A 16,096-nucleotide genomic window follows, 5' to 3' on the forward strand; every position below is an offset into this window, starting at 1 on the left:
CGAGGTCTTGACCTTCAGGTAATTCATGATGGTGGCTGGACGGAGGATCGAGTAATGGATACTGCGTTGTTATCAGGGCTATCAGCTGGCTAAGCTGTTGTAAACCAGCTACTCCACACACACATGCTATGACAACAGATGATATCGACCAGCCAACTGAGATTATTTCAGGATGTATGATATTTCAGTCCCCACGTTTGTACACTGATTGGTTTCATTACGGTCAAGCTAAGTCGGCGATAAAATAATGAAACTGCCCCATATTATTGGTCTGTAATGAGCTGTGAAACAGATCTTAGTAATTTGCTAGTGAGGGCTATTGCAGGGTAATGGGGTGTAATTTCGTGATGGCAGTTCAGATAGAGCAGTCAAAGGGCATGTGAGGCTTTACAGTACACTCACAATGTACAACAGCTGACTTACATCATGAGGTGTGTAGGCCAGAGAGTGATAGTGGCAACCAAACAATAAAGACAAGACAAGTAAACTCTGTGTGACAGCGCTGACCACTACACCGACAGTAGTCAGAGAACTCAAAGGGCAGCGTTTTGTCAAAGAGTGACAGACCCAGCGGGGTCAAAAGTTTAATGATAGTGTGTGTGTGAAGCACGGCGACTGGGCAGTGTATCGGCATGCAGACAAACGGTTCAGAGCTGCCTTGAATGGCCGGTCACAGCTCTTGAGTGCTGGACTGCCGGGTTAGGTTCTGAATCATCTATCAGATTCAAAGAGTGCCAGGCAGGCCCACGTGGAGTCTGCTGGCTGCTACAGGGTTTGTTTTTATTTCGGGCTTAGGTCAATAATTTGCAAATTAGTTTAACTTTTTTGCTTGAAGTTCCAGATGGGAAATGTTTTACTGTATCGGAACGGTTCAAAGGTTGTTTGGTTAGCTGTCATTCTCTCGGTCTTAAGTTGACATTATATTTTTCTGTATTCATTGTGTTGCCACACAAAGAAAACCCCACCCATCTGGTTTCTCAGATAACTAAAAACAACTCTATGTTTTGGTATGAGCAGGGATGATATGTTTCTTTTTCCTTGCACTTTTTAAGTCTGACATAATCTTTATATGCATTCACAAAAAGATGTGGATGAAAGTCTCGTTAACATAAGGCATCCTCAACTAGTATTTCTTTAAAAATGCAGTTCCAAATGGTCATCATTTGTCTTATTTCATTATTATCATTCATTTTTATTCAACTGTACATCATTTGTGAGTATAGTTGTGACGGCCCTTTTGTAAATTTCTGCAATGTTTCACTCCTTATTGTGGGTCTAAGGAATGCCGTGAGGTATGTCCAAGAGATCGTCAAGCCCTTTGAAGCAAATTTATGATCATGGCTATAACACTAAAATCAACTTGACATGACTTTAAATAATTATTTTCCAAAGAAAAGCATAAAAAGAAGGAGTGATTAGATCACCGACAGGTCTGCCAATCAGCAGGAGAAAGAAGGTGAAGAAATGGTCACTTAACCTTTGTCAAATCACAAAATAACCCGCCCTCGGTCAGCCATAGCAGGGGGTCAGTACACCCACTGAGGTGGCCGGCCATTTGTCACCTACAGTTCAGTTCAGAGAGCGTCTCCACTGTGTTATCCATCTTCACTTTGCATTGTAAGTGTGTGTCCGCAGTGTGTGTGTGTGTTTCGCGCCATTTGTCAATAGTTCAGAGTGCATCTTGACTCATTCGTCTTCAGCGAGCGTCTTTAAGTGTGCATTCTTCGTGTCCATCTCAGGTCATTAGTGGTCAGCGTGTATAATGGATGAATGGAGTGGCTCACTATCAGGATAACGTGAAGGGTTTCTCTCTTCTTGTTTGAAACTGATTGGACGACTTATCATGATTGTGTTAAAACAGCTTTTCTCCTCTGATCATTTTCTTTCAACAAACATCCCAGAAAGACACAAAACATGAGGCAAACGATGACTTTGTTCAAATGTACCCTACTGTGAATGCATAAGAGTGGCTGAGACATGTGGTACTGTCATTAAAGTAGACTTTTCTGAGATAAATATTGTAAAATTTCGTATCTGCAAAAATATTGGTAGTCCGCTTCCTCTCAAAACTATATTTTTCTTATTGGTAAATAATTTGGACGTTTGACCTTCACTGTGCAGAATCAAGTGCAGACTTTTACACCAGAAGTATGTTTTCACATTAATCTGCTGAAGGTGGAAGGTGTGCAGACAAGCATCATTTATGACATCACAGCTAGTTTTGAGCCAATCGTGATCAAATTATGCAACTCGTTTATTGACATTTTGTACTCAATTATTATACGAGATAGAGTATTTTTTATATCTCGTCAAACATTTCTGCATGGGATGTTTAAGTTGAACTTAACCTCAGTAAGATTATATGATTTGTCCATTGACCCTTTGGACCGCAGGCCTTGCAGTGTTGGGTTTTCTGGACTTCCCTCTAACTCCCACAGTCATATAGATCTCTGACTTCCCCATAAATGTCAATATCTTTCCATCTATGTCGGCAACACATGACAAAATATACACTTCAGACAATCTAAAGCGATGTGGTTTGGCTGAGAACCAAACGACTGTGGGCCTAAACTCCCCTCCATCAACTCCTACCATGTATATCCAGAGCAATTTGGGCAGAATTGCCTCTCAGCTGTTGTTTGATATGAGAGAGAAAAAATATGAGGAGGCAGTAAGATGAAGCTGGCAGTACCCGGTCCTGTGAATGTGTGTTCTGCCTACATACTTGGCATCAGATCAAGGTGAATCTGGTATGAGCGAGGGAATGAGCTAAGGAAAGTGTGTGTGTCAAAGAGAGCAGTGTGTGTGCATTTGCAGCCCTCATTAGAAAACTCCAGCCCTGCGTTCACAGTATGAACACACCACTCCTCCCCTTCCCCTCACTCTCAGCCTCTCTACTAAATGAGGTTAATAAACTCAAGCGTTTACTACCATCACCAACACCATCCCTCCTCCCCTGCTTTCTCCTTCATCTCTCCCTCTCTACCTCCACTGCGCTTTGCACTCCCAAGCCAGCACTCCTCCACCTCCCTTCTCCTGCCTAAGCCTCCCTCCTTCTTTCATCTCAGCTGAAATGCTTTCTTCCTCTTTTCCTCACCTCTTTTTTATTGTCATTGTTGCGGGGCGAAAGCTCTGGGATTTCCTCCCTCTGCTTCCCAGGACAGAGCTGCAATTACAGCTCAGGAGAGAAGAGGACCAGCTGTGCAGGGGAATTGCAGCAGTGTACCAGCGGCAGCAGGGAGGCAAAGATGAGGGCGCCCCTCAGAGGAAAGGACAGGAAACTGCTTGCATTTCTTCCTCACTTCAAAGCAGAAGCATACTTTTTAGACCACATGATTTTTTAGTACCAGGCAGGGTCATCATGACCAAACAGGAAAAACAACCCATCATAACGAATAATGTGCTGTGTTATGACCGAGCTCCTGAGCATTAACACACACACACAGACACACACACACACACAGGAACACACTGTGATACCAGGCAAATGTGAAGAATGCTTTAAACAGCCTTGGGTGCTCTTATCTTGGACCGCATGTGGACAGACACATCCTAAAAGAAGAAAATACACAGAATATGATTAAAGAGAACATGCAAATATAAAACACAAATGCAACAGCTGTGACCTGGATATGTAAAGGAATGTTGTTAGAGTCGGGCAGAAATAATATGTGGCATTGTGTCAATATGTTCATGAGGGAATGTCTTCCTTACCCTTTCATCTTTATTTTCATCGCTTACGAGGACATTATCAATCAAGTACATTATTTCAGACAATATAGTCTACATAGATTATTTTTTATACTTTCTTAATATCAGAAATTACCTAGGATACAGTTCAGGACACATGGATGCAAGACTTAAATTTAAATAGCCTTAGGTCTGGTCCCAGCGTCCTTCTGATCATGTGACTAAAGACCTGTTATTCATCAAAATGTATCTAAATCTACAGCATTAACTTGATTTTAAAAGTGTCCTAAGTAGAAAATACTGAAAGTATATGTCTTGAATAATACTGTTTCATACATTAAAGGATAGTACAGCTAGTTGTACTTATCAAAGTGTACTAGTCACAGAGTACTACACAACTGGTAGACACAGTTGTTTCATGTCTTTTCCTGTGTTCTGGAGGAAAAAAATACTCAAATGACATCATTAGTTTATCTCTGTTGAATGTTTAAGTCTACCACATTTCATCCTAAAGCCTGCGGCCGGAGGAGGGGGTGTGGAGATCATCTATCCGGCAGGGAGAGTGTAGCGGAAAAGCTTTTCAGCTTTAGGATCCAATATTTTTAGAAACAAAAATGTCTAGATCTGTTTTTGTTAGTGTTTCTAAAAGCCTTCACCTTTGTGGTCGCGGAACAACACTGAGATGCTGAAGTTCTCTTTTGACCGACTCCTGTCCTCTACTGTACAGTCATCCTTGTCCTAATTTTGATAGGCACTTTTATCTGTAAATATTTCAGATGCTTGGCCCCAACTGGAAATGATCCCGTGACCCTGGTAGCGCCGCACACTGGATCACATTATTAAAATGACTGTGGTATGGGCCTCTTCGACTGCAGGCATCAGCTGCTTGCAATGTAATGTTTCCTAACAGCTGTCGCTCTGTCGGCTTGTCTGTGTGAGCGTGTAACAAAGAGAGAGTGATGGCAGCAGGAGCTCCCGTCGGGCCCATGGGACAGTCGGGAGAGGAGCAGACGGTCGTGTCGTTTCACTGGAAACATATGGTGAAACTCAAGTGTGTAATTTACCTCAGACTACGGGTGGCCCCGAGTAACACGCACACACACTCATGCACACACACTCACACACTGACAGGGTGTAATTTACCTGGGGCCTATGGGTGGCCTAGTATCCCGTTGCACTTGTCATACACACAGACAGCTCCAACTCAGTTCACACTGCCTGGCAGAGACAGAGAGAGTGAAACTAATTTCCCCCGGCCCGCAGACAGGAGAGTAAGAAATCACACAACGACAGAGATGTTAGAGATCAACACACACATCGAAAGGTTGAGACGCTGAAACTGCATTTAGTGTATTGACCCAGTGGAAGACATTACCCCAGAATCTCAACCTGTGGGAGTTGCTGCACACCCTGGATCACATCCTCTCCAATTCATCAACCTGGCTCCTTTTCAAAGCCAGCGCTATCCTCCCTCAGAAAAAGAAAGAGATGAAGGTCATGGGAGCACCAGCCAAGGGGAGGAAGACAGATTAGAGGAGTGTGTCCCTCCCTACATTCCTGCACTGACCTTCATAGTAGTGTGGCACTGTAGCTATCATCGGCCCACCATGCTTTATAGTTGGTTTTGTTTGAGGGGTGGGATTATGGGCTCCTCCAACCTGCATGCCCCACCCCGATTCCACGGCAGCCGTACATGGAGCATATCTCCTTTCGCATGAGGATTGACAGACAGGCAGTCCCAGACAAATACACTTGGCACTGTTTGAGGTGTCTGTCTGTGAAGGCTGATATAATAGTCTGTCTGCAAGTTGCTGTGTGTGTCTGTTTGTGTGTGTGTGTGTGTGTGTGTGTGTGAGCGAGAGTGAGCTGGTGTTTGATCTTCGTTTCCAGCCAGGAGGCTTTAACTTTACTCCAGGTGCAGAAGAGAAGTCAACCTGAGGGCATGAGAGGCACATACAGTTGAGATCACAACCCTGAAGCGTGCGTGTACAAGCACGCGTGCGCACACGCGCACACACACACACACACACAAGAAGTTTCCTTGAAGCAGCAACTCAGACTGAGTAACTTTGTGGTTTGAACTGGTTTACCAGTCCAGTGGTGTCGCCGTGGAATGCTCCTGGAGACTCGGCACTGCGCTGGAGGATAAACACGACTGTTCCCGCCTCCACATGTGAACATCAATCGGTCCCAAACAGAAATACTAAGAGTAAAAAAAATGAAAAGGGGAAAGGGCCAGCTGGTTCAGTGGGCAGTGTAATGACAATGTGCAGGACAGTCTACTGTACACAGAAGCAGATGGAGCTGCTTTTCTCCGCTGCAGGTCAGGTCTGATTGGGCGGAGAGTAAATTAGGTGGAGAGTAAACAACGGGACTAAACACACCGACGTGACGCTGAGATACAGTTGTTCAGCAGGTGCAGAAGATTTGACAAATTTGGCTAAAATAATCTGCGAACCATTAACTCTATCCAATAAAGTGAATTGCTGTGTAGTGACGTTAAAAGCGCTAAACTGCACTTCTTCCATTCCATTAGCTTAAATGTAGCAGGAATAATTCCTGTGTATCTCCACACAGGAAATGTGTGTGGTCCGTAATGAGCTCAGTAAACATCTGCTACTCCTGTATTAAAGACCATTTTCTCTGCGTCTCATCCTGTAATATGGAGAAATTAGAGTGCAGGGACTCATTCGGCGTGTTTATACACATACACACACACATTCACGGAGAGCAGACATAACATACGGAGTCCAAGTGTTTTTATGCTACCCAACTGACGCTCTAACATACCATCTCAACACCACAATTTTCCATCCACAACAGTAAAACACTACCGGGTGTCCTTGGTGTATAGTCCCTGAATACCAGGGTTGTTTTCTTTTTCTTTTTCACATTGAAGGGTACTGAGGCCTGATCCAAGAAGCAGGTTTACAGATTCATCTGGAAATCTTTGTAAATTTAACTCCAGAAGCTCCTCAAACCTGGAACATGTTAATGTAGAAATACTTTTATTTTTAGGTTACAACCGGATACTTCAAGAAAGCTTCTTTTAACGATCAGGAAGCTCATTATTTGCTTAACTGAAATAATATACATTGCGTTTATTTAGCATGGCAGCGTTTCCCACTGCAAAACACAACAAAGACTTGTTATGCAACTGCTGATGAACGCAACATCCATAGAGGAATAGCACCTCCTAGCGGCAATCCTTCATAGCAATCAGACAGAAAAAACTAATCTAAAACATATTTAACAATAATCAACAGAAACACAATCTCCTGTGATTCTTAAGAGAACAAACTGTAATTCAAAAGCTTGGAGGGTTTATTAGTTTTATTATTGAAACCACTTCATGGATGCCCCAACTAAAGACAGTGATATTGAAAAAGCATTTACTGCACAGCAGACTGATAAAACAAAAAGAAGGCATGACTCCTCAGATTACAACACCGGTTTCAATATCGGCTCCTCTGTTTATAGACTTACAAGAAAAAGCTGGCTTTTGGCTGAAGGTCACCATGGAACACAAAGAGAATGCAGGACTTGTCTCTTTTTGTTTTTTAGCTGTAGTAATCCATCTGGTTTACCTTAATCCAGCAGAGTGTTCCTCATCCATGCAAACCTCACTTTTCTGTCTTCCCCGCTCCTGAAATAGTCTGTTGATGGTACGTTGAGCCATATGAGGAGGATCTTTCTCACTTGCTCATCTCTTGCTGGACCTCATTGTGGATCCGCTCCTCCAGTTCGGACGTGTCGTACTCCTTCAGCATGTCGTACTCCCGCCAAGGCTCTGCCCACTTCTGGGCGTGCTCCATCTTCTCTGGCGTCAGGGACAGGTCGAAGCGAATGCCCTGGATGTTGAACTTGGGTCGTTCCCAGCGTTTGGACCACGGTCTCGGATGCATCCTGACCTTCATCTGGGTAATAGAGAAATGCTTAAATGCTGCAGTTCTTTTACATCAAACCACCCACCGAAGGCACATTTTTATCCAAATAACTAAAAATCATAGCTGCATTAATAAGAATACTGATCCATGCAGCAGTATGACCACTTTTAACAATCTTTGAAGAAGCCATATTTACTCCAGCCCTTTGTTACCAATTAGCATCCATCTTGAAGGTCTCCCACCTTGTTCACAGGCACCTCTTCAGTGGAGGAGAAGGGCACAGGCTTCATGTCCGGGTCCACAGTGCTGTACTTGCTCAGAGCATCTCTCAGATACATGAGGTTGTCGTCCAGCCTCTTCTCAAGCTTCAGCACGTCAATCTTCTGGATACGGGGGCTGTACAGCTCGTAGCAGATTTCCACTCCTGAGACACACGCATGAAGAAGAAACAGGTGTTTTCGCTGAAGGAGATCTGCTTCACTTCTTGTAAATGTTAAATAACTCTGGATATAAAAATGTAATAAGCACGCCTGTCTTCTTCCTCAACTAAATTATGATAATAATCATAATAATAATAATAATAATATAATAAAGGTTTACTGAAATGCTTAAACAGACAATAAATAAACCTCACCTTGATTATCAATGATGTTCCTCAGGATAAATGTGGCTCCCAGTCCCTTCCCACCCCTCTGGATACAGATGCCAACAAAGCGATTTATTTTCCCACTGGCATTGGGGTCGGCCATGGTCACTGCCAGGATGCTCCCTTCAACGATACAGATAATTTGCACCATTTAAAATGATGCAATCGATAAACTTTGTGCTTAATAAAAACACAATTTATAGTGGAAAAAAATATAGATATTATCAAAAAAGTTTAGAAAATTGCATTGGAGATAAAAATGAGATCTGAGGAGTTCCTTAAAACACGACTTTGCATGTCTTAGATCTTGAAACCAGAGGTTTCACAACTGAGGGGCCAATATTAATATTAAACCTTGTCCCCTCACATTGGTCTTGTGCCTGTTGAGTTATTAACCTTGAGTGGTGTTCGGGTCTGTGGGACCCTTTTTATTTATTTATTTTTATCAAAAGAAATTTGTCCGTGGCTCATTTTTTGTAAAAACAACACAAATCAGAACACATTTTGTTCGTTGTTGTGTTATTATGCCCCTGCTGTTCACACACAAGGTTGCAAAGCTGTTGATCAATTTAAGCACTGACAACTGTCTGCTCTCACAATCTCGCTCATAGCCTGTCTTGCAGGAACCAATCTGTATTTGATTATTCTCCATCCCAGCTGCAAATTGGGTAACAACATATTGTCTGCTCAGAGGGCCTTGCAATTGATTTTGGAAGAGAGAGAAGCTTTTTGCTGATTATGGAGAGGAAGAGGATTCAGAAGTGAGGATCACATTCATGAAAATTCAGAGTCTGACAGTAACTTTGAAGAAGAGGATGAGATTGAGCATCAGCTAGTTCCAAAATGAAGACGAGCATCAGGACCAGCTAGTAAGTGAAGAAATATGAATGCTCTGACCTCAATGTTCTCTGCTCTGACCTCAATGTTCTCTGCTCTGACCTCAATGTTCTCTGCTCTGACCTCAATGTTCTCTGCTCTGACCTCAGGCCTGTCAGCAAGTGGAGGAATATGGATATAAAAAAATGTGTGTAATTTGTTACAACTTTGTTGGAAACACTGGTGTGTCCAATGTGCGAAAGAAAGGCAGGAATGTGGTACTCATGAGTACACATGGATGGGAGAATATGTGGCCAGCAACATCACTTACATTCATTCATACATGTGATCTAATAAAATTAAAAGGCAATTATTAAGCATACATGCTGTTTATATTGCTTGCAATTGGGATGATGTAAACATACGTTGAGTATTTTAACATAAAATTGTGTGATTGTGTTGAGTTAAAAAAACCCAAAAGGCAGTGGATCCACCAGACCCATGAATAGTGTCTGAATGCTGAATAATAAAGATATGAACACCACAAGGGTTAAAAGACGTCTCTTACCTACGTAGAATTCAGGGATGTTGAGGACTTTCCTCCTGCGAATCATGTCTTTCCTCTCAATGGCAAATTTAAAAGGATTCGTCCTCTGTCTGGGAGGGATGAACTCTGGGCTCAGAAATCTGAGAGGGGAAAAACAGCCTTTTAAAAAGCGTGCTTCACACATTATGCAGCGGTAATGTGTGTATTATGGAGGGAGAGTTAAGAGAAAGAGATTAAGGCAGCGTCATACTTTCGCAGAGATGCCACAGTCTGTGTTTTATCTATGATGACGGGTTTAGGTGGAGGGGTGAACTTCGGTGGCTCCTGCGGAGCAAGACGAACCAGTGACGTCGAAATGAACCCTGGAAATAACAAGAAAATACGAAAAAAAAGGATTGTCAGCTAAAGAGGTGGTCGTTATTACGTTCAACTATCGCTAGCTAGCAGTCAAACGTTAGCTCATAGGTCGTGGATGTACAAGTATAACACATATTCAAAGCCTGACGGGAAATTATGAAGTCTGCCGGAGAAAAGAGAGCTTCTTTAGTTTACTTACGTTCATTTTGAAGCCGCAAGTTCCGTAACAACCTCAGTGAAAACATATATTTGTCGAGCCCTTTCGCACAGGCTGCCATGTCTGACCTTCTGTTGTCACATGGAAGCTGTACGGAAGCCGTGTACGGAAGTCAATGAAACGCGATTTGTTCGAATTTGCAGTAAAGTCTATTGTCCACAAGATGTCGCAACCGTTTCACCGGTTATACATCATCTCACAGGGTCCGAATTCAAATACTTTAAACATATAGAAAGTAGCATCTAAATATATGTAAATTAATACAAAATGGATATGCATAAATAAATAATACACTCCATTAAAAGGGATAGTTCTGCACCAACAAGTTTACTTAAAAACTCAAAATTATGAAAAACAACTTATTCAACATGCGTTTTTAAAAGTATAAATAGGATAATCATTGGGGGCAAAATGGCTCCTTTCAGAGTGTTATATTATTGGATGGCAGCAGGTGTCTGGTAGGGAACTCTGGGTCTTTGAGACCATGCAGGGGAGCGGCGGTCCTCCAGGTGGGCTGCCTCCCCAACACGCAGTTAGAAATGCACTCAGAGAGCAGTGCGCTGCTCGACCCACTCAGTCTCACGGCGGTGTGGTGGGAGGATGAGGGACGACTAAAGACATGGGACCGCACATCTCCCGCACGCGACGCAGAACCTGAACCCCAATGCGGCGGCTGGACTTTCTAGTGCTACGGAGAAAGTCACAAACTTTGAGGCTTCAAGGATGTTCCTCTCAGACGGGACTCTCTCAGCCGTCAGTTCTGCGCTCCTGTTGGGAATAACGTGCCTGAGCGTCCTCGGCGATCTCACCAAGGGCTCTTCAGACCTTTCAGGTTGGGAATTGTTTTGGTCGTGTTCATGTTTTGGAGAAAAAAGTGCTCCAAAAATTGTTTTCCACACTTTAAAATGAGCAACGCTCCTATAGTTTGTTCAGATGACCAGGTGGTGTGCTGCGTGTGTTGTCTGCACTCAAACCTCATCCTTTTTTGCGCGAGAGAGAAGTTAACAATTAGCACCCAAGGAGTTGAAATGTAACTCTTATGACGCATGCTTCAAACCGTTGAGCACGACACTCAAAACCACCATGCGCAGGGCTTTCAGTGTGTCGCATGAACTTCTGCTCCCTGGACGACCCGTGCCCGTGGCGTGCTACAGCACGCTCACCCGAAGGTTTGTTTCTTTAAACGTACGACACAACTTTAACATGCGGAAAAAGCCCGTCTTGTGCTTATCTTTTGGGCAATTCTGACCCACATAAGGCACTTCAAACAACAGGGTCTCCTTCAGTAAAGCCACCTGGCTGTAGGGCTTAAGGGTTGGTTATCAGCACAGCCATATCTGCCACACATATATCCCATTGATGCAATGAAGATAAATGGGTTAATGTGTTACTAGATGGGAACTATTGTCTAGACCAAGTGCTGTGGATTTATAGCTAGAGAATACATATATACAATCAGTAGACAATCAGTTTGAGAGGTAGAGGCAATGCTATTCATATCAGTGCCAATTACCTCAGGTTTATGTGCAAGCCGGTGTGACGGAATCTGAAGGCTCTCATGTCTGCTCAGAAAAGGCAGCATATAGCTAACCTAATGAGTTATATTCCTGTGTTGCATTAAATCCATTGAGCTCTGCTGAGCCCAAGGCAAGCCTGCAGGTTTTGTTTACTGTGCCATAAAACGTGAAGGCAGCTTTGTGTCGGTGTTAATTGGCCTCTAATGGGTGTAATGGTTGGGAACAAGCAGACTAACACTGTAGGGAAAAGGTGCTAAACAGCAGATGTATGTACCATGCCCTCTGTGTGTACGTGTGTATGTGTGTGTGTGTGTGTGTGTGTGTGTGTGTCCAATGTTGCGGCCTAATGAGCTGCTAAGGATCATGGTGAAATGAAGGCTGTTAACAAGGTCACATTGTTATAATTGCCATGCATGTCAGTGGCTGTGTGTTTGGTCATGAATATGATCGAGTAGATTACATGGTGGTTAATTAAGCAAGAAGGGAAAACTATTAGTGCGTCTGAATCCAGATTTCCGCTGGTTGGAGCAGGTTTACCAATAACCCGGCTTAGGCACGATTATGTAAATACTATGTCATAGGCGGGAGTTAATTTGTTGAAATCTCAGCTTTGGTGTGACATTTCTTTTTGTCCCAGAAGTGGCTCATTGATAACTTTGCTCCATAAGGGGACGGGGAGGAGACACTGCTGTCATTTTAGGATGTTCCTTTGCTTTCCGCGGAGCTAAGATCAGGTCTGAAGGGACGCCGGTGTTGAGTCCCCAGATGTAATTTGGTTTGCCATCAGGGACTCTGCGCAACGTGCTTGTAGCGAAATGCTGACCGAGCATGCCCAGAGAGTGAAATGAGAAAGAGGAGTAAGAATACCTCAGGGACAAAGAAATCCTTCAGTCCTCACATTCTTGACCAGCAGAGTCTCCCTGGAGACTGAGAGGGGTGTTTTGATTGACAGCTGCTGGCCGGCTGACAGAAGCGGGAGATCTAACCTCTGTCACTCGGACCTCTTCTCGGTCAGGTGGTCGGAGCGGTGACGGTGCACAATCGGCTCACATCGGTGAACCGGAGCCAACTGTTGATTTCCAAAGGAATGCACATCATATTTGTAGTTCCTGCCTCTCTCTCTGTCTTGGGTTTGCATCGCTTGTTGACAACTGGAGTAATAGCAGTGTCATATTCCATCATGAAAACAAACCACTGTATGTTGGTGGGTGTTTTGATTCTGTCTCTCCCCCCTGTTATCATTTTCTATTATACAGCTGCCTGAATGGGTAATTACAGGTGTGGAGTGAGTCGAGCAACACTTAAGAGCCCCCGGGCTATAACTCTGAAAGCAGGCTAATTATGCCCAACGTTTAACGAGTCATTGATTCTACACTGTTGATGTTGTTGTTGATTTTGTTTTTTTTACACCAAGAAGTCATAAAACACAGCGTTATTATCTCCTCCGCTACATGTATATCCATTTTCACAGGTTTACTCATGTGACAAGTTTGTTATGTAACTGTTGTTTGTCAGAAAGCGAGCCATGGACTGTATGTGTAAGGCAAATACAGACCTCACTGCACCACAAGCACTGGATGGTGTATTACACGCTGTAATACTAAAATAGAGCTGCAAGGAATAGTTGATTCCTTTAGAGGTGGAAAAGCAGAAAGATAACCTGCAAACATTTAGATAATCTGCAAATTGTTAATATAGTATTATGAGTAAAAGTGCCAGCGTCTCAGTTGTGAGGATCTGTTGTTTTTTCTTAGGTGATAATAGAAAGTTGGCTTTGTGCTGGTTGGACAACGGAAGTCATTTGAAGACTTCAGATTGGTCTTTAGGGTGATGGGTGGGATTTTACAGACTTTATAATCTGCAGATTATTAACAATAACATTATAATGAAAATAATCGGTAGTTGCAGCCTTATAGTCAATTTGTTACTGTTTGTCACTGTAGATTAAATTTGTTCTTAATATTTGGTCTTTTCTGTCTCCTACGGGCAGTAAACAGATTATCATCTTTGTCAACACATAGCTGTGAAGCGATGAATGCTGGACTGTTTTGAAAAAAAAATGGCAAAACAATAACAGGAATCTAGCATTTGCTACAACTGGGCCTTTCGTTACTTACAAAACAAAGATGTATTGTTTGTCCCTTTTCACCGCAGAGCATTTTAGACCCAGTTGTTTGTTAACAGACAAAATATATGACGCTGCCAAAGGGTTACAGTGCAGCAACTTTTCTTCTCTTTCATTAAACCCTCGAGGCAAAACCCTATTTAACCCCTGTCAATGGGATGTGAGGCTGTTGAGGGGCCAAGGGGTCAACTGAGGTCAACCCATAGTAACTATGAGTGTGTGGTTAGGGGGAGTCATCATCCATCTTGCTCTTTGTTCCCTCTTGTCGAACCTCATCACACATGTTGACCACTGTCGAGAAGCTAGAAGGAACACATTTTTTTAGGTCATGAATTTAAAGTCAGTTCAGAAGGATCACTTCAAAGGGGGCTGGGAAGTTATTTGGAATCAATTTTATTTTTTTTTTATCAGTTGTGCTATTTTGCATTTCGATTTCTGAATTTTCTATAGAAATGTCTTTGATGAACATATCTACTTGTCACAGGGGGCAGTTCAACAGTTTAAATGACTGCATCACAGTAAACCTAATAACGATGTCAAGAAACTGCATCAATTTATTTTTTTTGATTTATTTTTTACCATTTCATACACATAATCGGTCTTTGGGCCGAGCCACTGCGGCCATATCTGTGTTGCCTTGTTTACTAAGAAATAGAAAAAGAAATGGGACACAGAATGATGTGTTGAAGGTTCTTTCATAGAGAATCACATGTACGCTGACATTTGAAGCAAAAGTAGCCCTCATGATGCGTATGGAGCCTGCGTCTCCCGGAGTCGCTGGTGGAGCTCAGTTCCGCCGATAGCAATAGTTTATATAATATCCATCGGTGCATATTAATCATCTACACCAATAATCAGTTGACCTCCAGTAAAAAAGACCCGGCAGCCCAATCTTTCGTCAGAGACGGATCAGCTGATTGCTTTACAGACACACAAATCCACCTATGCTTCTACCCTATGTCCTCGTCCATATAACTGAGCGCTACCAGAGGCCCCCTTAAATCTTAATCCGCTCAGATTTTTGAGTGGCCTTGAATAAAGGGTAGCACACTGAACCCCATGCTCTCTTCTCCCAGCCCCCTTCCCTTCCCCCCACTCACACTTTCGGCAGCTCCCTTGCCTCCTCTCCCCAACCACCACCACCACCACCGCCGCCGCCGCCGCCGCCGCCGCCTCCACCTCGCTGCCTCGACTCCTCCCTAGGGCTTGGCCTGATCACTGTTTCTGTGTCTGCGTGCGCCAGGTGAGCTCTGTCTAAACAAATCCTGCCTCCCACTTGTTTTGTCTACTGCGGTGCAGGCAGGCGGCGAGGCGGACAGCGAGGGCCTGGCATAAGGCTGCTTTTCTCTCCGGCTGAATAGAGAGGGGGAGCTACTGCTATTCAAAGAGTACTCTCTGTGAGCGAGTTCCCGAAGGAGTGAAGTGTCAAGATATTTTGATTCATTGCATGATGGTATCACAACACAGAGTTGTTGGGTGTCAACGAGGGAGGGAATTCTTTAATACCATGCATTGTTTTGTATCTATAAACCACGTGTGTGGTGCTTCAGACATTTTTGCGGTTACAACAGGTTTGAACTATAAAGCTTTTGATTTGTTCAATGCACCATTTGTTTTATAGACATGATAAACTGTTGTGTCCTGTCTGGGTTTCACAGTGCTTGTTCAAATCTGAATCGAGTTTTGAATCCGCTTATCAAGTCTAAATCCTTTCAAATCCCGTCTGAAATCCATTTAGGTGTTGCTTTTTATTGTATTTTACTGACAGACGTGATAGATAACAGTTAAGACCTACAACTCAGAGCTTAACTTTCAGAAACCAACCGACTGACGTTTATTTAAACTGAGACATAATTGAGACAGAAGTTTGTCCAGCTTTACATGACAGAACAGATTACATCTTGAATGCTGAGAATTTACGGCTGACGTTTGAAATATCATATCCAGCTGTTTGGTACAAGATGTCTCTTGCATCCACTGTCTCATAAATAAAGGGAAATGTGACGCGAAGGAGCTTTTGGCTGCATGATGTCAATATTACTTCTGGATATTGTATGCATTCATTGCATGGTGAGTGCTATACTGTGGGAGCGTGCGTTTGTGTAATTTAAAGCGGAAGTCTGGCACAACATGATAGTTATGGGAGACTGTGTTAGTTCCTCCCCCTGGATACAATAAGTACAGAAACAAACACACACATCAAGCAACGATGTGGTGTCGGTGATGAGAGATGAGTGTTTACAACAGGAAACAACTCTTCCCCTCTGCCACCCTTCAGCATGGGGACATTACGT

The 16,096-nt window shown here is 43.2% G+C and overlaps 2 protein-coding genes across 3 annotated transcripts in view; one reads left to right on the top strand and one right to left on the bottom strand.

The window, feature by feature from the left end:
* Positions 1-7,018: 7,018 nt before the first annotated feature.
* On the bottom strand, positions 7,019-10,242 carry mrpl19 (mitochondrial ribosomal protein L19). Its single transcript, XM_068577295.1, has 6 exons — positions 10,143-10,242; positions 9,837-9,948; positions 9,608-9,726; positions 8,212-8,346; positions 7,820-8,001; positions 7,019-7,607 (listed from the first exon to the last, which is right to left on the bottom strand). Exons 1-6 carry the CDS (start codon positions 10,219-10,221, stop codon positions 7,386-7,388), a joined length of 849 nt encoding a protein of 282 aa, XP_068433396.1. The 5' UTR covers positions 10,222-10,242; the 3' UTR covers positions 7,019-7,385.
* Positions 10,243-10,883: 641 nt separating this feature from the next.
* LOC137785789 (protein eva-1 homolog C) overlaps positions 10,884-16,096 on the top strand; it is a 63,870-nt gene continuing 58,657 nt past the window's right edge. For both annotated transcript variants that reach the window (XM_068577292.1, XM_068577291.1), the window contains exon 1: positions 10,884-10,992. In XM_068577292.1, the coding sequence (XP_068433393.1) occupies positions 10,884-10,992 (109 nt within the window). The remainder of the gene's footprint in view (positions 10,993-16,096) is intronic.

The sequence above is a fragment of the Clinocottus analis genome, unplaced genomic scaffold, assembly GCF_023055335.1.
Source record: "Clinocottus analis isolate CAN_PGR_092001 unplaced genomic scaffold, fCliAna1.0.p SCAF_15, whole genome shotgun sequence".
NCBI lineage: Eukaryota > Metazoa > Chordata > Actinopteri > Perciformes > Cottidae > Clinocottus > Clinocottus analis.